The sequence below is a fragment of the Dermacentor variabilis genome, chromosome 7 (assembly GCF_050947875.1).
Source record: "Dermacentor variabilis isolate Ectoservices chromosome 7, ASM5094787v1, whole genome shotgun sequence".
In the NCBI taxonomy this organism is placed as follows: Eukaryota; Metazoa; Arthropoda; class Arachnida; order Ixodida; family Ixodidae; genus Dermacentor; species Dermacentor variabilis.
In genome coordinates, this window is record NC_134574.1 from 113,408,178 (window position 1) to 113,424,121 (window position 15,944).

At 45.1% G+C, this 15,944-nt stretch overlaps 2 protein-coding genes across 2 annotated transcripts; both read left to right on the forward strand.

Moving 5' to 3' along the window:
• Positions 1 to 33: 33 nt before the first annotated feature.
• Positions 34 to 786, forward strand: LOC142587772 (uncharacterized). The gene has a single exon (XM_075699014.1). It carries the CDS (start codon positions 34 to 36, stop codon positions 745 to 747), a length of 714 nt encoding a protein of 237 aa, XP_075555129.1. The 3' UTR covers positions 748 to 786.
• A 3,387-nt stretch (positions 787 to 4,173) lies between these two features.
• Positions 4,174 to 15,501, forward strand: LOC142588793 (endochitinase-like). The gene is made up of 7 exons (XM_075700613.1): positions 4,174 to 4,222; positions 6,675 to 6,869; positions 12,814 to 12,879; positions 12,980 to 13,248; positions 14,079 to 14,188; positions 15,019 to 15,112; positions 15,484 to 15,501. The coding sequence occupies exons 1-7, from the start codon at positions 4,174 to 4,176 to the stop codon at positions 15,499 to 15,501; spliced, it is 801 nt and encodes a 266-aa protein (XP_075556728.1).
• The last annotated feature ends 443 nt before the right edge of the window (positions 15,502 to 15,944 follow it).

Consider the following 15,944-nt stretch of genomic DNA (forward strand, 5'->3'; position numbering starts at 1 on the left):
TGCTCGTTTTGTTTTGCTGCATCGCAGGCAAAAATGATCATGGGTCGCAAGTACCGCGGCGCTGTCATCAGAAGCGTGGACCTGGACGACTACAACTCGCAATGCGCGGGAAAGTCTAACCTCCTCAACGGCCTTCGCTCCAGCTTCAAGGAAGCAACTCACGACATGGACTATCCTTACGATCCTCCGAACGCGGCGTGGTGGGACGCAGACATTTCCAAAATGAGGCCCACCGTGGCACCGCTACCAAAGCCAACAACGACCAACGCAAAGGAGGTATCGACGCGATCCCAGCTCGAGACCAACACGTCAACGAACCCGCAGAAAGGTCCAACGGGCAAGGAAACAACTCCTTCACCAAACACTGCTGCGACGTCGCCGGCAGACGTACCTGCGTCGAAAGTTCCAGCGGAAGTTCAGAGTACGCCTGCGAAGGTGCTACCAACAGAGACCGCCACCTCGCCCGGTCGCGGTGACCTACTGACAGTGACGTCCACAGAATCGTCTGTGACGTCATCGAAACTCGCAACCGGTGCAACGACAGTGACGGAGACGAGCAAGAATGTCTGCAAAGGAGTCAAGGACAACATGATGCTGCCGCACGAGTCAGACTGCAGCAAGTACTATCACTGCGTGCATTCGACACCGCATCTCAAGGACTGCGCGCCGAATACAATTTTTGACATTGAGCGCCAAATATGCAACTGGCCGGCGATCACCAACCGGCCCGAATGCAAGTTGTCTTGATGTCCTGCTTTTAGCTCAACGCATGTTTGTGTACCACAGTGCTCTGGTGATATCCTTGTTTTCGTTTCAATAAATCATATATCTTCATTTCCATTGAGTGTAGTGAGTGACACGCTAGACATATAGATACATAGCATAATAGTGCGAACGCCAGAGTTCGTTCAAATATTCAAGTGACGATGACTGACGTGCTCCAAGTTATAAGCGTTTTTACCTTAAACACATCTGAAATGGAAAGCAGTAGATTTACACTGAGCTGCAGCTATGAATTAGGTGCCGTACTTACTGAACAACACCTTAGAATCTAGGCACACGATCAGCGCCAGAAATGGATCATAAAGGTAGACAACTCCTTATCGTGCTTCATCAGTCATGGCTGAGATAACCTTCTTGCGCCATTCACGTGGCTCTGCATTTCTCTTTCTTAATCTTGGTCGATTTTAGGCATACAGCAGCTGCAAGTTCGTGTATATGGTGCGCCCTTCTTCTAAGTTCATTTCTCAATGCAAGCTGCAGCCACGGCAAATAAAAACTATCAAAAAACAAGCGTGGTGTGAACACGCAGATCTTGCCTACACCTTCCTATGCAAAATCGTGTGACGTACCGGCAGATGTACTGACATTTTTATTTTTCATTTAATTTAGTTTGTTTCCTCGTAGAAACAAAAACAATTTCGAGGCAGCAGGCCACCCTTGTGGCCATGCTCGCGGATTCACAACCAAACTGAGGAACCGTATTCAAAACAGCGCTCGATGAATCTCTAGGTATGCGACTCCAGCGTTGGTCAGGAACTCAAATCCTGTCCTTTCCTTGTATTGTTCTCGCCTTTGCTTCTCCCCCAATATACTGCAGCCAAAGAGGCTCTGTCCCGGTTACGCTTCCTGGCTTTGGTTATGCCACTGGCTCCTTTCTACCTGCCCCTCTCCTTGCGCGATTCGACATACGTATACGCATCGTATACAAGCCATAAACACTTCCCATGCGCTTTTAACGCCGTCATCAACCACTGTTACACATGACTACCGGGCGATAAGGGCCAGCATCGACAGACACAACGCTGCCCCAGAGAAGCTAGGCCTCAGAGTTCAGCGACTTGAAACACGCGAACCGTACAGGCAAAAATAATCGTGCCAAGCACGAGGAGCAACCAGTAGAAAAGGCCCAAATATTACACAGAGAGCCGAGGTGTTATCGCTTTTAACACCACACTATAGCGGCACTATAGGCAAACGGTAATCTTCCCACAACCGCAGTAAACAAAGCGTGTTTTACGTCTTAGAAGAGTAAAATATGTCTCTAAAGCTTTCGAACACTTGTAAAGTAAATTTCTGCAAGTGATGTAATAATTCAACGTACTTCAAGCGTGCGGTCGTACGCGTCATCACCGATAACAAGGCCCTCATTCTGTGCTAATTGAATTGTTACTGCTTCTTATTTTCCTTTCTTTACTTATTTTTTTAGGATAGTGGGAAAAGTTTGTAGGCGTTGCAAGCAGGCATAAACAAGGATTTAGCAATTTTTCATTTAGTTTTTATTTAACCCACTCACATCACAATTTTTCCGAGCATTTGCACTAACGTTCGCTACATTCCCTTTGAAGACAAACTGTGAGGAATCATTTATTTGTCCACGCAGACCATGAAAAGCCACTTATAAACTTTTGGGGTGCTTCTAGTCGCACTAACGCTGTCGCTGTAAATGGAGTTTGCGGTGCCGAGTTTGCATAACTTGTGCCTCCTCTGCAAGCTTGCGTGTCATTACTTTCCGAGGCAACACCAGGAGCCAGATTTCGCAGCAAAGCTAGTCACATTAAATTATATTCATACTCGGTGCTTGAGGGAACGAGAAACAAGTAACGTTGAATAGTTGCAAAGAAACTGAGGCCCCGAGATCCGGGTCTCTGCGTTCCGCCCTAAGATTCCTGACAAAGTAAATTATTTATGTATAATACATCAGGCGCCGGAGTTCACAAAGCTTTCCGATCGTCAGAGCTGTTCGCCGCTGACCGGTCGCCTTGTATAATGATTTGTCCCACGTCACCAGTGGTTGGCATCTTCTTTTGCGAAAAGTTCTAGAGCAATCATTTTTCTTTTAATGCGTTTAACATACTTTGGGAACTAACCACGATTTCTTGCGACTGCCAACTGTCTTCGTGGGCCGATCATGAAGATAATCAGCCTAACGCATGAGTGAAATCCCCATGGTCGTACCGGTGCTGAGGGGAGCATTCTCTCATACTCCCCTGCTGTCGTTGACGCTGAAAGGCTGCGCCTACGGTCGCGGACGCCACCCGGGATGGCGAACTGATCTTTGGTGAAGTGGCCAGTTGGCCGCCCGCGCGAATGTGAGGAACGACATGTAGGGGGGGGGAGGGCACCACCCGTAACACGTAGCGCCACAGTGAGGCACAAATAACCTCCTCCCAAAGCGCGCTACGCACATACTTGGATAGCAAGCGAGGATGTTTCTTTACAATTTTTTTGTGGGTCGTTTGGAGCCACCATACATCTGCTAACGGTTGTGGAGACACTTTCCGATCCTACCATGGAGCTTTCGGGACGCTTATCGGATGGTAACGCTGATCGAAAGACACCGTTGTATGCGCTCTCGTATCGTAGCATCTGTGTTACGGCCATGTTTCGCATTACGACCTAACAAATTATAAGGAATGAACTATATCATCTATGATTAAAATCTATTATAAAATACGCTAAGTCTGTCTAGAGCTTTGAGTACAATCTGGTTTTTGTTGGCAGCGAAATATATTCTGTTAAAATAACTACATTCACGGTATGCTGCAGAAGTTCAGAGGGGCGGCTGCACGGGGTAATAATCCCGCAGCAGCTTGATTAGTATTTCACCAGTGACAGAGTCGCTTTGGCAAGGCATTGTTACGGAACACGCGTGACCTCTTTATCCAAAGATAACAGCGTCAATTAGAAGAATGGCGCAGCGCAGGCATGAGCGTCGACAGTCGTCCGTTATCACGAGTTATCTATTTGGATGTAAATGTTTCATCAAAGCCAGCTAGTTCGGCTGAAGCCTTCACATCGCCGAAAGAGGGCTCGGTACGGGGAGTGTGGCGTAATACCAGTGACATATGAATCACCTTTTCTAAGTCTCATTTTTTTTTTTTTACATTGCCATCAGTGCTCGCCTGCCAGCACCAGTTGGTCCATTCACAACGTGCGCTCTGGCTCTGTTTTAGAATGCACGCCCGATATTTTTGATAAGCATCTTATTCCTCTTTGCTTGGAACCGAAACATCGATTACAGGTGAACATTTCGTTCTTTTTTTTTTTTTTGCTTATGTCAGTCACGCTGGAAGTACTAATAGTACTGAAAGGAGGGGGGGGGGGGGGGGTGCACGATGCGCTATCATACACAATTCACTTTCTTTATTTCCGTGTTTCAGGAGTTCAGCTATGGTTCCCGGATTACGTTTGGCTGCATGCATTTTTCTCCTGACCGGAGGTACGTTTCGTGGGTCTCAGCACCTTCCGCGTTCGGATTAGAGCTGACGAGCTCCACTGTCGTCTTCATCGAGCTTTCCTTACGCACGACAAACCTCTTTATCATGTTTTATGCTTTCAGGCACATATATAACTACAGGAGACACACCGAGGCGCGCGGTAACGCATCTGGATTTATTTTTGTGTAGGAAGCCGACTTTATATCAACTGCTTATTCACCTATCAAATGCAATACCTAATGTATTTAGACTGAAAAATAGTCTCTTACAATATTCATTGTAGATATACTTTTTCGTCAACACACGCTTGAAACCCGCACGTGCATTTTTGTATGTTGTGATTAACACTTTGGAGTGAGGGCTACTGAAGGCGTTGTTGCAGTCTCTAAAGATATGACGGCCCAAGCAACTGTATCCTGAATTGGTGTTCTTTGTTCTACAAGTGATACTGCGCCGTGGGGGTCTGTGGTGATATTGAGCGGCCATGATCGCGTGTATGTGCTCCCTGTCCTCTCTCTCTCTCTCTCTGCCTTCTTTATGCCTTTCTACCTCCCTCTCTCCCGTTCCTCCGTGTAGAGTAGTGTACCAGATTTCCCGCTCTGGTTGACTCCCTGCCTTTTTCCTTCCTTCTGTCTCTCTTGAATGCAGTGTCTGTGAAGCGCACGTTTACATTTTCTTATGGGTACGTTCTTAATATAGTACACCATCGCAGCCAGCTTATTTTACCTCCATTGCAGAACGGAGGCCTTTCCTAACAACTTCTAGCTACCCCTGCCTTGCGTCAGCTTGCTTCATTCTAAGCCTGTCATTCTCCTAGTCTATTCACATCACGTTACCCTCACTCTTTCCGTTACCCTAACAGACCACTGTTCTTCTGCTCTACATATTTCTTCACCTGATAAACACGAAGTTTTTCCTCTTAAGCTACACTGGACTATCCGCTAAACCCGTCTGCTTTCTCATCCACGCCTCTGCCTCCCTGTCTCCTAATGTGAAGCCCACCGTGTTTCACTTCATCGCTAATTGCGCTCCACTTAGCTTCATCTCAAGCATCTTTGTTGCCATGGCAACCAAGTTCCCATCTAGTTGTTATCTCATACTTCCCATCTAGTTGATATCTCACACTAAAAGGTAGAGTGCTGTTATGTTACAATTGCTTTTTTTTATTGATGATGGACTGCTGGTCAGAACTTGGTAGTAGCTGCCATATGAGCTCCAACCATTGTTATTCATCTGAACGTTTCTATCTCACGAAAGCGTTTTCCCAGTGACAATTTGGTCCAGACAAGCACACTCTTCAGAGCTTTTAGAAGCGGAAAACCGTGAGCTCTTAATTATCTTGCAAGGCTATTTTGAACCTTACCGCAGTGTTCTCTATATGTTTCGTCGACCTTACACTTCGCCAGTTCAAATCTTCAATCATTCATCATTAATCTCCAGCGCCGATGAACAGGACGATGTCATCTGCAAACGAAAGCTTGTTGAGGGGTCCCGATTAATTATCGCATCTGATTCTTCTCACTCTAACTTCTTCTTACGCTGCATGCTTGGATGAAGCATTCAAGCTGCTAGATTAGGTTACGTCTCCAGGCATTGCATAGATGAGTCGTGTTGCCACATGAGTCGTGTTGCCACATGAGTCGTGTTCATTAGGCACCTTATCCTCTTTTCTTGTGTAGAATTACAATTGCTGTGGTATCTTCGTACACATATTCTAAGTGTTCTCGAATGCTTTCTCTACTCCTTTTAAATTTAATGGCTCTACGACTACTTTCATGTGTAATGAATCGAATGCCTTTTTATATCCTATGTCGGCCATATAAAAGCGTTGGTTATATTTCACGGGCGCCTAACTACCTGGTGGATAACGTGGATCCGGTTCATTGCTGAGTATGCCCTTCTACATGGTACTTTTTTTCGAGAAGCGTGCCCTACTGCATGGATGTGTATATAAATGAAAGTGTTTGTACTTAAGAACTCAAAGTGCCAAAACACACATGAATATGTCCTTCCATAAGGAAGAATCACATCTTAAAGATGCCGCACCTGAAGCTATTATTCGCCAGTGCTGAGGTCACAACGCTTCCGAGCTACACCGCCGTTATTCAGCTCACCATGCATTTCCTGCTGCTTAAGTGACACTAATTTTCTCTTACTCACTCGTGTTCGTCATTCAATGACGCCCTGAAATGTTTGCGCAGGTCGAATTTAATAACATTTGAAACCATTCTTCTGACACGGCTGTAAGTTGGAAGGGCATTATGCTAGATTCGCGCATACAAACATTACTTGTTTCTTGCAGCGCAGTACTACACAGCGACACTGCCAACTCGCAGCGCGAAAGTGCTGTCCGATGTCGCTGCCAACGTTGAAAGCACATGTCTGCCACTCCGTTAGACGTGTTTATGCAACGCTGTTTAAGTTCCCTGCGCTGCATTTCTTTTTCTTTTTCAGCCGCAGTGGCGGCTCAGAAGCCCAACTACTACACCTTCTGCTTCTGGGACGGCTTCTCCCGCTGGCGGCCCGATCCTTACAAGTCCACAGTTCGCGACATCCCCGCCGAACTGTGCAACGCAGTCGTGTACTCACACGTGACCGTCAACGAAAAAAATGGCTGGATCAAGCTCACCGACAAGGAGCTGACGCTCGGTACGCGCGAATTACTTGTTTCTCTTCGTAGCTCCTCGCTTGTCAACTTCATTCAGAAAAATTACAGGGTCTCTAAAGATCTCCCTTAAGAGGTGGACAGCGAAAACCTACGCTTCTTCCTATCATTCGCCTATTCCTCTTTGCCTCGTCTCTTTCTCTTCTTTCTTTTAGTCCTTTTTGCTCACTACTAAGCATATTTAGTGAGGCGAGTCTAGCAGTATTATTGGAGGAATTAGAGGGTAGTAAATGGGATATAATAGGGCTCAGTGAGGTTAGGAGGACAAAAGAAGCATATACAGTGCTAAAAAGCGGGCATGTACTGTGTTACCGGGGCTTAGCGGAGAGGCGAGAACTAGGAGTCGGATTCCTGATTAATAAGGAAATAGCTGGTAACATACAGGAATTCTATAGCATTAACGAGAGGGTGGCAGGTCTTGTTGTTAAACTTAATAAGAGGTACAAATTGAAGGTGGTACAAGTCTATGCCCCTACATGCAGTCATGATGACCAGGAAGTCGAAAGCTTTTATGAAGACGTGGAATCGGCGATGGGTAAAGTCAAAACAAAATACACTATACTGATGGGCGACTTCAATGCCAGGGTAGGCAAGAAGCAGGCTGGAGACAAGTCAGTGGGGGAATATGGCATAGGCTCTAGGAATAACAGAGGAGAATTATTAGTAGAGTTTGCAGAACAGAATAATATGCGGATAATGAACACCTTTTTCCGCAAGCGGGTTAGTCGAAAGTGGACGTGGAGGAGCCCGAATGGTGAGACTAGAAATGAAATCGACTTCATACTCTGCGCGAACCCTGGCATCATACAAGATGTAGACGTACTCGGCAAGGTACGCTGCAGTGACCATAGGATGGTAAGAACTCGAATTAGCCTAGACTTGAGGAGGGAACGGAAGAAACTGGTACACAAGAAGCCAATCAATGAATTAGCGGTAAGAGGGAAACTAGAGGAATTCCGGATCAAGCTACAGAACAGGTATTCGGCTTTAACTCAGGAAGAGGACCTTAGTGTTGAAGCAATGAACGACTATCTCATGGGAACCATTAAGGAGTGCGCAATAGAAGTCGGTGGTAACTCCGTTAGACAGGAAACCAGTAAGCTATCGCAGGAGACGAAAGATCTGATCAAGAAACGCCAATGTATGAAAGCCTCTAACCCTACAGCTAGAATAGAACTGGCAGAACTTTCTAAGTTAATCAACAAGCGTAAGACAGCGGACATCAGGAACTATAATATGGATAGAATTGAACAGGCTCTCAGGAACGGAGGAAGCCTAAAAACAGTGAAGAAGAAACTAGGAATAGGCAAGAATCAGATGTGTGCGTTAAGAGACAAAGCCGGCAATATCGTTACTAATATGGATGAGATAGTTCAAGTGGCTGAGGAGTTCTATAGAGATTTATACAGTACCAGTGGCACCCACGACGATAGTGGAAGAGAGAATAGCCTAGAGGAATTCGAAATCCCACAGGTAACGCCAGAAGAAGTAAAGAAAGCCTTAGGAGCTATGCAAAGGGGGAAGGCAGCCGGGGAGGATCAGGTAACAGCAGATTTGTTGAAGGATGGTGGTCAGATTGTTCTAGAGAAACTGGCCACCCTGTATACGCAATGCCTCATAACCTCGAGCGTACCGGAATCTTGGAAGAACGCTAACATAATCCTAATCCATAAGAAAGGGGACGCCAAAGACTTGAAAAATTATAGACCGATCAGCTTACTGTCCGTTGCCTACAAAGTATTTACTAAGGTAATCGCAAATAGAATCAGGAACACCTTAGACTTCTGTCAACCAAAGGACCAGGCAGGATTCCGTAAAGGCTACTCAACAATAGACCATATTCACACTATCAATCAAGTGATACAGAAATGTGCAGAATATAACCAACCCTTATATATAGCTTTCATTGATTACGAGAAAGCGTTTGATTCAGTCGAAACCTCAGCAGTCACGGAGGCATTACGGAATCAGGGTGTAGATGAGCCATATGTAAAGATACTGGAAGATATCTATAGCGGCTCCACAGCCACCGTAGTCCTCCACAAAGAAAGCAACAAAATCCCTATAAAGAAAGGCGTCAGACAGGGAGATACGATATCTCCAATGCTATTCACAGCATGTTTACAGGAGGTATTCAGAGGCCTGGAGTGGGAAGAATTGGGGATAAAAGTTGATGGAGAATACCTTAGCAACTTGCGATTCGCTGATGATATTGCCTTGCTTAGTAACTCAGGAGACCAATTGCAATGCATGCTCACTGACCTGGAGAGGCAAAGCAGAAGGGTGGGTCTGAAAATTAATCTGCAGAAAACTAAAGTAATGTTTAACAGGCTCGGAAGAGAACAGCAGTTTACGATAGGTAGCGAAGCACTGGAAGGAGTAAGGGACTACATCTACTTAGGGCAGGTAGTGACCACGGATCCGGATCATGAGACTGAAATAACCAGAAGAATAAGAATGGGCTGGGGTGCGTTTGGGAGGCATTCTCAAATCATGAACAGCAGGTTGCCACTATCCCTCAAAAGGAAAGTGTATAACAGCTGTGTGTTACCAGTACTCACATATGGGGCAGAAACCTGGAGACTTACGAAAAGGGTTCTGCTGAAATTGAGGACGACGCAACGAGCTATGGAAAGAAGAATGATGGGTGTGACGTTAAGGGATAAGAAAAGAGCAGATTGGGTGAGGCAACAAACGCGGGTAAACGACATCTTAGTTGAAATCAAGAAAAAGAAATGGGCATGGGCCGGACATGTAATGAGGAGGGAAGATAACCGATGGTCACTAAGGGTTACGGACTGGATTCCAAGGGAAGGGATGCGTAGCAGGGGGCGGCAGAAAGTTAGGTGGGCGGATGACATTAAGACGTTTGCAGGGACAACATGGCCACAATTAGTACATGACCTGGGTAGTTGGAGAAGTATGGGAGAGGCCTTTGCCCTGCAGTGGGCGTAACAAGGCTGATGATGATGATGATGATGATGATGATGAATCAGTTGTGGTCATTACAAGCCGTCGTTAGACATGTTGGTCATATCATAGTCAATAGCAGTCATTACTGGTCGTTATTAAGCATGTTTATTCATTTCTAATGATTAGTAGTCGTTACAAGTTGTCGTTAGACATATTGGTCATTTCGGAGTCATTAGTAGTCATTATTAGTAATTACTAGTCATTATTAGCCTCTAACAATCTCTATTATAACGTTATCATTCACTAACTGTCCCTATCAATCATTTTTCATCCTTTAAACTGTCTCTAATCTGCCTTCATATGGCATGATGACGCTTCAGCGGACACTCCGGAGGTCAGGTCTGCTGACACAAACTTCACCAAGAGCCTAGAAAGGATTTCGCCTTAAAAGGAACTTATTATGTAAGTCCAACGAACATGTTGGAGCCCACGTGAAGCGAAACTTCAGTCAAGCTCTTTATGATCGCGTTCGCAGTGTCAGACGTCTACACAGCCGTGCTCGGGAGGACGAATGCGATGGCGCTCGTCGAGGCAGGAATGGTGATGGCAGTGGCGTGCATAAAGAAATACGACCATATTTTGCTACATTTAAAGATTATCTGCTCCCTACGTGATAGTGGCACAAGCCCATTCTAGAGAACTGCTCAAGAATGGGCCACACGCGCAGTGCCTAACACCTAAATCAACTAAAATTATGTAAATCACAGAATGTGTACAATAAAATGCGCTATTCTAATAGCTAGACCGACTCTGGAGATACCTGTGAGCCGATAACGTGTGGTGCGGGTTTCGTGTAGAAACTTGTCTCTTATTACGCAGAACAGAGGTTCGGAGGGTTAATTTAACGAACAATTAAATTATGGGGTTTGACATGCCAAAACTACAATCTGATTATGAGGCGCGCCGTATTGATGGACTCCAGAATACTTTGCACCACCAGGGGTTCTTTAGCGCGCACCTGAATCGAAGTAAATGGATGTTTTCGCATTTCGCCCCCATCGAAATGCGGCTGCCGTGGCTGGCATTTGATCCGGCGAAGAGGGCCGGAAGCTTCCTTGTGCCGTTTGGTCTATCAGTATACGGTGGTTATGATATAAGCCAGTGAGCTGCTACTAGCATTCGGCGCACGTTTAAACATCGTATATCCACAAATATATCCACCCAGATGATGACCGACCCAACAGCAGCTATGCGAAAGCAGGGAATGTGTGCAAAGAAGGCGTTGCTTTAAAAAAAATAAGCAACACGGCCGTTAGACGACCGCGTGACTTCATTTTGGAAACTTCATTTTTTTTAACTGTGTTCGTTTCATTCTTTCCAATTTTAACCGAGGAGGAAGCATGACAGCAATGAAAACTAATCTTGAATCTTCCGTTGTTGACTTCACGACGAGAAATTTGTCGGCTCACTGATGCTCCACAAGTTATATTATCATTCCGCTTTGCACAATAGCTTCTTCCATCGGCCCGATTACACATTGCGCCGCAATAGGCCATTCTCACAGAGTAGCCATACTGTTAAGCAGAACAACCGTTTTTCTATCCTCATTTGTTTCTTGCACTTCAAAGGAATGGAACGATCTTCCCAATGAAATCGTATCTATCACCGACATCAGTCATTTTCGCAAAGTTTTCATTGGTATTGTATGAACATTGACAGTTCTGTGTTTTGTGTTTACTAACGATTTCATTGTTAGTTCTTTAACTAACATTGAGCATATACGAGCGAGCATTTATTTGTCTGCATTTTTCCCGCTGTCTGCTTTAGTTTTCTTTCTGCCGAGTCCCCTCTGTAACGCCTGCATGACCCTGAGGGTAAAAGAATTAAGTAGGTATGTAATTAATTAAGTAATTAACCAATTAATCAACTAATTAATAATTCAATAATTACTTAATTCGTTTCTTCATTTATTACTTAACGCATCATGGCCAGAATTCACAGCGAAATCGTACGCTATCGAGCTTCGTAAAAGCAGGGCTCCAACAATCGACACCTCGAATGTGTTATTGAGATAACAATTATGCCGACATTCGAGACGTGAAAACACGGGAAAATGCCACCCCCTACTTGCCTTTTGTAAAGATCAATTTCATTTTTTTTTATTCTTCATTTCTTATCTGTCCCGTCGAGTGGCTGATCTCATCGATAACGGTGGCGCGGTTGATGACGTCCGAAGAAATGACGCCAGCCTAAAGGACGGAAAAAATGAAATGAATCGTTACAAAATACGGCTTCTGCCTTGTAATGGGATGTTGTTGTATTTCTGCATTTTCCATATTCGTGTCGCGTTTAATGATCATCTTTGCGCCATATAGAGTTCTTAGAATTCAGATAATGCACCAAGGTCCCACGTATTTCTAGGAAGTTGAAGAAAAAGAGGAATAAAATGCATTCCACAAAAAACGTGTCAATGTTACGTCAGCAACCACCCACTCTCGGCTGTATCGCTTCCCGCTATCGTTGATTTAGAGCCCTCGTGAACGAAAGATAGGAATCTATAAAAAAGATAGGAATCCATAGGAATCTAGATAGGAAACATAGGAACGAAAGATAGGAATCTCAGGGCTCTAGCTGCTAAATTTATCTCATGAAAGTGCCTCCCGTGGTTGATTGCCAAGGTACGGGACCACTCTTTTGTGACACCGATCGTAATCATGAGTGGCGTTTGCCCAAGTTCTTGCCAACGAGGATACACGATCGTTTTTAATAATATAATCCCAGACAACATGGCAATATTTCAGTTGACTAGCCGCGTAGCATTACTGCAGCCAAAGCTAGTTGTAATAAGAGGAAGGTAATACCCTCTACTATCGAAAGAGCTAAGCATAAGCAAAAAAATTCAGATTCTTTCATTTCCCTCCTGACTCAAGGTGTCTTTTTAAAATTCCGTCTCACTGATTATGCGGAATGTGCATAAACATAGTGGGGCTTCTTTTTTCTTTTTTTTTTACTCAGATCCAGATGCAAAATCGTATGCCAATTCCTTCCTCTACAACCCGATCTGGCTTCTGCCACCGAACAGTAAGTGAACAACTGGCTTTACACAACGTCCTTAGCGTTATTGCCTGCATCAATGCTTCGTATTTACCAAGGCTCTCCCTTCCTCCTTGCGTATTGAAAGGAGTCTTCGCCCAGCTTAGGGAGCTCAAAGATCGCAACCCAAAGCTGAAGCTGCTTCTCGCTGTGGGCGGCCCCCACGATCCAGTGGAAAAGTACTGGCAGCTCTTTCCAGAAGTGCACCTCTGGAAGGACCTGACAGAGAGCCTGGCGCAGTGGCTCAGGGCGTACGACTTCGACGGCGTCGTCCTAGACTTCTTTTCGGGGTCCCAGTCGCTTCAGGATTCGATACGCAGTTGGGACAACGCTCTCTACATCCATCCGTTCATTAGGGTGAGAGCGCTTTACCCTATGTATGTTCATAACAGTAGCCCCACTGAGTGACGTGGACAATCTGGTGAAGCACAGTGCGGCGAAGACCTGTGTGCCTCATATCGAGTTCGCACGCGTAAGCCACTGTACTCTTCGCACTGTTTTATTCTGCATATTCTATCTGTTCTCACTTCTTTTCCTAACCTCAGCTTCCCCTCGGCTGCAAAGTTCAGTGAAGAAAAAAAACTGTTTCTCCGGCCGAGCTCGCCGGTTTCCTATAATTTAAAATTTTGTCTCACTGAATTCTGTACACTCAAGAGAGATAGCAGTGATTGAAGTTGTTGTACGGAGTTCATTCTGAACCCTCTAACCAATCTAGCCTTTTACCTTCCCATCACTCTCGCTGGCCAGCACATGCGATTCGCCCTCTGTTAATGCTTGCGCAAGAGGCAAGCAGCTAATGGTCCAATAGTAGGAACTTATTTCATTATTTGAAACAGCAAAAAAGGAAAGACGATAATAAATTCTCACTTTTCCACCAACCGTTTAACCGCTTATTAACAAGACGAACCACTTGCTGAAACCACTCTTAGATAAGGACAATGATATCTCGAAAGCATCTATCCGCCCGTCTTGAATGGGATGATTGAAATAAAACATAAAATAGAGTGCCTGAACTTATGGGCGCTTGACTTACTCAAAGTAGGTGTGTGTGTGTGTGAAAACATTTATTGTAATGAGGTCCGGAGGCTCGACTTCTTAAGCCAAGTAGGTTCTTAGAGAAAAAACAGTGAAGGACGGGAAGGAAGCGTATACTTACCAGATCATGTTCCTCGCTTGCGGACGTGCAGCAAATCAACCGCGGTCTGCAAGAGCATCGCAAGAGTTGGAGTATCACATTCACGCTGCCGGCATTCGACAGCACTACTCATCACCTGTTCGACATCGAGAAACTGACGCAGTGAGTATTCAGGAATGCAGTACACTCTACATAAGGCAAATATCGCCCAACGCCCGCCTGTGGATATGTGTATGAATACGACTTAGTACCATTGCGCGAAACAGCAAAACTAAATAATTTGCTTTCAGTGAGGATAACAGTCATGTCTTGATCAACCTGTGACAGAGAGAGGCGAAGTGATGGTTCTCACACAAGCAGTGTTCATAAAGTCTTTACCGTTCGTGAATCCTTAGGCATACCCGGCGCCAGCAAGACAGTTTTGTACAGATACATTGCTAAACGTGGTGGTTGCCAAGATGTCCCTGCTGTTTATTACCATAAAACATTAGATGAATCGCTGCCTCGAAGACAGCTATAGCCCGTAGCCTTTCTACGGAAAATAATCTGCTCGTGATTTGGGGCCACTCACTGACATCTGCTCTCGCTACTTTTCTTATAGCTTCTTTCCGGAACCGCCACGTAATTTCTATAGATTAAACGACATTCTTTCATTACAGTCACAGTGTCAACGCTTTGAGCTCTGCTGTTAAATTGATTCGCGATAACGCATTTATCTTTACTTTGCGACGTGAACTCCTTCTCGTCACGAAACTTTTGCGCTTTTCCCGAGCCTTGTCGATCACAATTATATTACCTGACATTTCATTTTTCTCAGTGATATATTATTTCTGTTCTTGTTCATCGTACAAACTCAGAAAGTGGACATTTCATCGCAATGTAGTTTTAAGATTTTTAGACGCAAATCCTACTGCAGAAGAGCACCGGCATCCTCCCAAAACGTGACTTTATTTCCTGCTTTCTTCTCGGCTCTTTTCTTTTTTTCTTCTCAGAGAAGTCAACTTCTTCTTGGTTAAAACTAGTGACTGCCTGGAATTTCCAAAGGGCGCATTCTTAAACGTAACAAGGACCATGGACATGACCGATGCAAGTATAACTAGCCTTTCTACTCCTTGTTTGTCCACCTTCGTAAACATTGTTCTGGTCTTCAGCGCTGTATAGAAATGTGCATAGTTAGCAAAAGCCTGCTCGCTTCTAAAGTCTGGTGCGTGTCACTAAATGGCACCTTGTAAGTCGTGCCTAAAGGATCTATGATTAAGTGCTGCACGTCGAAATAACACAAGCTGACGCTTCCGTTTGCCAAAGTGATGGAGCGTACAGATTGTTTAAAAAATTACGCGTTCTTTAGAACAGCATCCATTCAAGGGCCACTCGGCGAGGCATGTTTGGCAACGATGAGGTGACTAGACGTCATTGCGACGTACCAGAATTCGTGGACCTCGAATTCTCATTCTTAGGTGCACGTGAAAGACTAGCAGCGTATCACTTCTTTGTCAATGCGGACTGTGTATTTAGTAAGCGTAGAGCAGCGTAACTCAGGAGGTGGCCTCTCCAGTCGAGGGATCGCCAAGGGGACTCGAAAAAAGACGACCGAGAGACGTGACCCGAGTGGTCAGCTCCTGTGACAGCGTCAGATGCTCGGCAACACCTGCTTTTGATGTGTCCTACAACGCGGACGCGGAGAATTAAGAATTTTAGAAAGGCCGGACTGAAGCCGAACCTACCTGAAAGCTACCACCTTTCGGTGACACGCAATAAATTCGCATAGACACGGCTGGGGTTTTTCCAGTCGGAGGCTATTATTTGGCTTTCTTTCATTATTTCTGCCTCGCGGCAAATACACCCACATAAAAATGATAGCTCGCCCGCCAATAACATACCTCTGTCCTTAGGTGCGTCCCTAAAAGTATTCCAACAG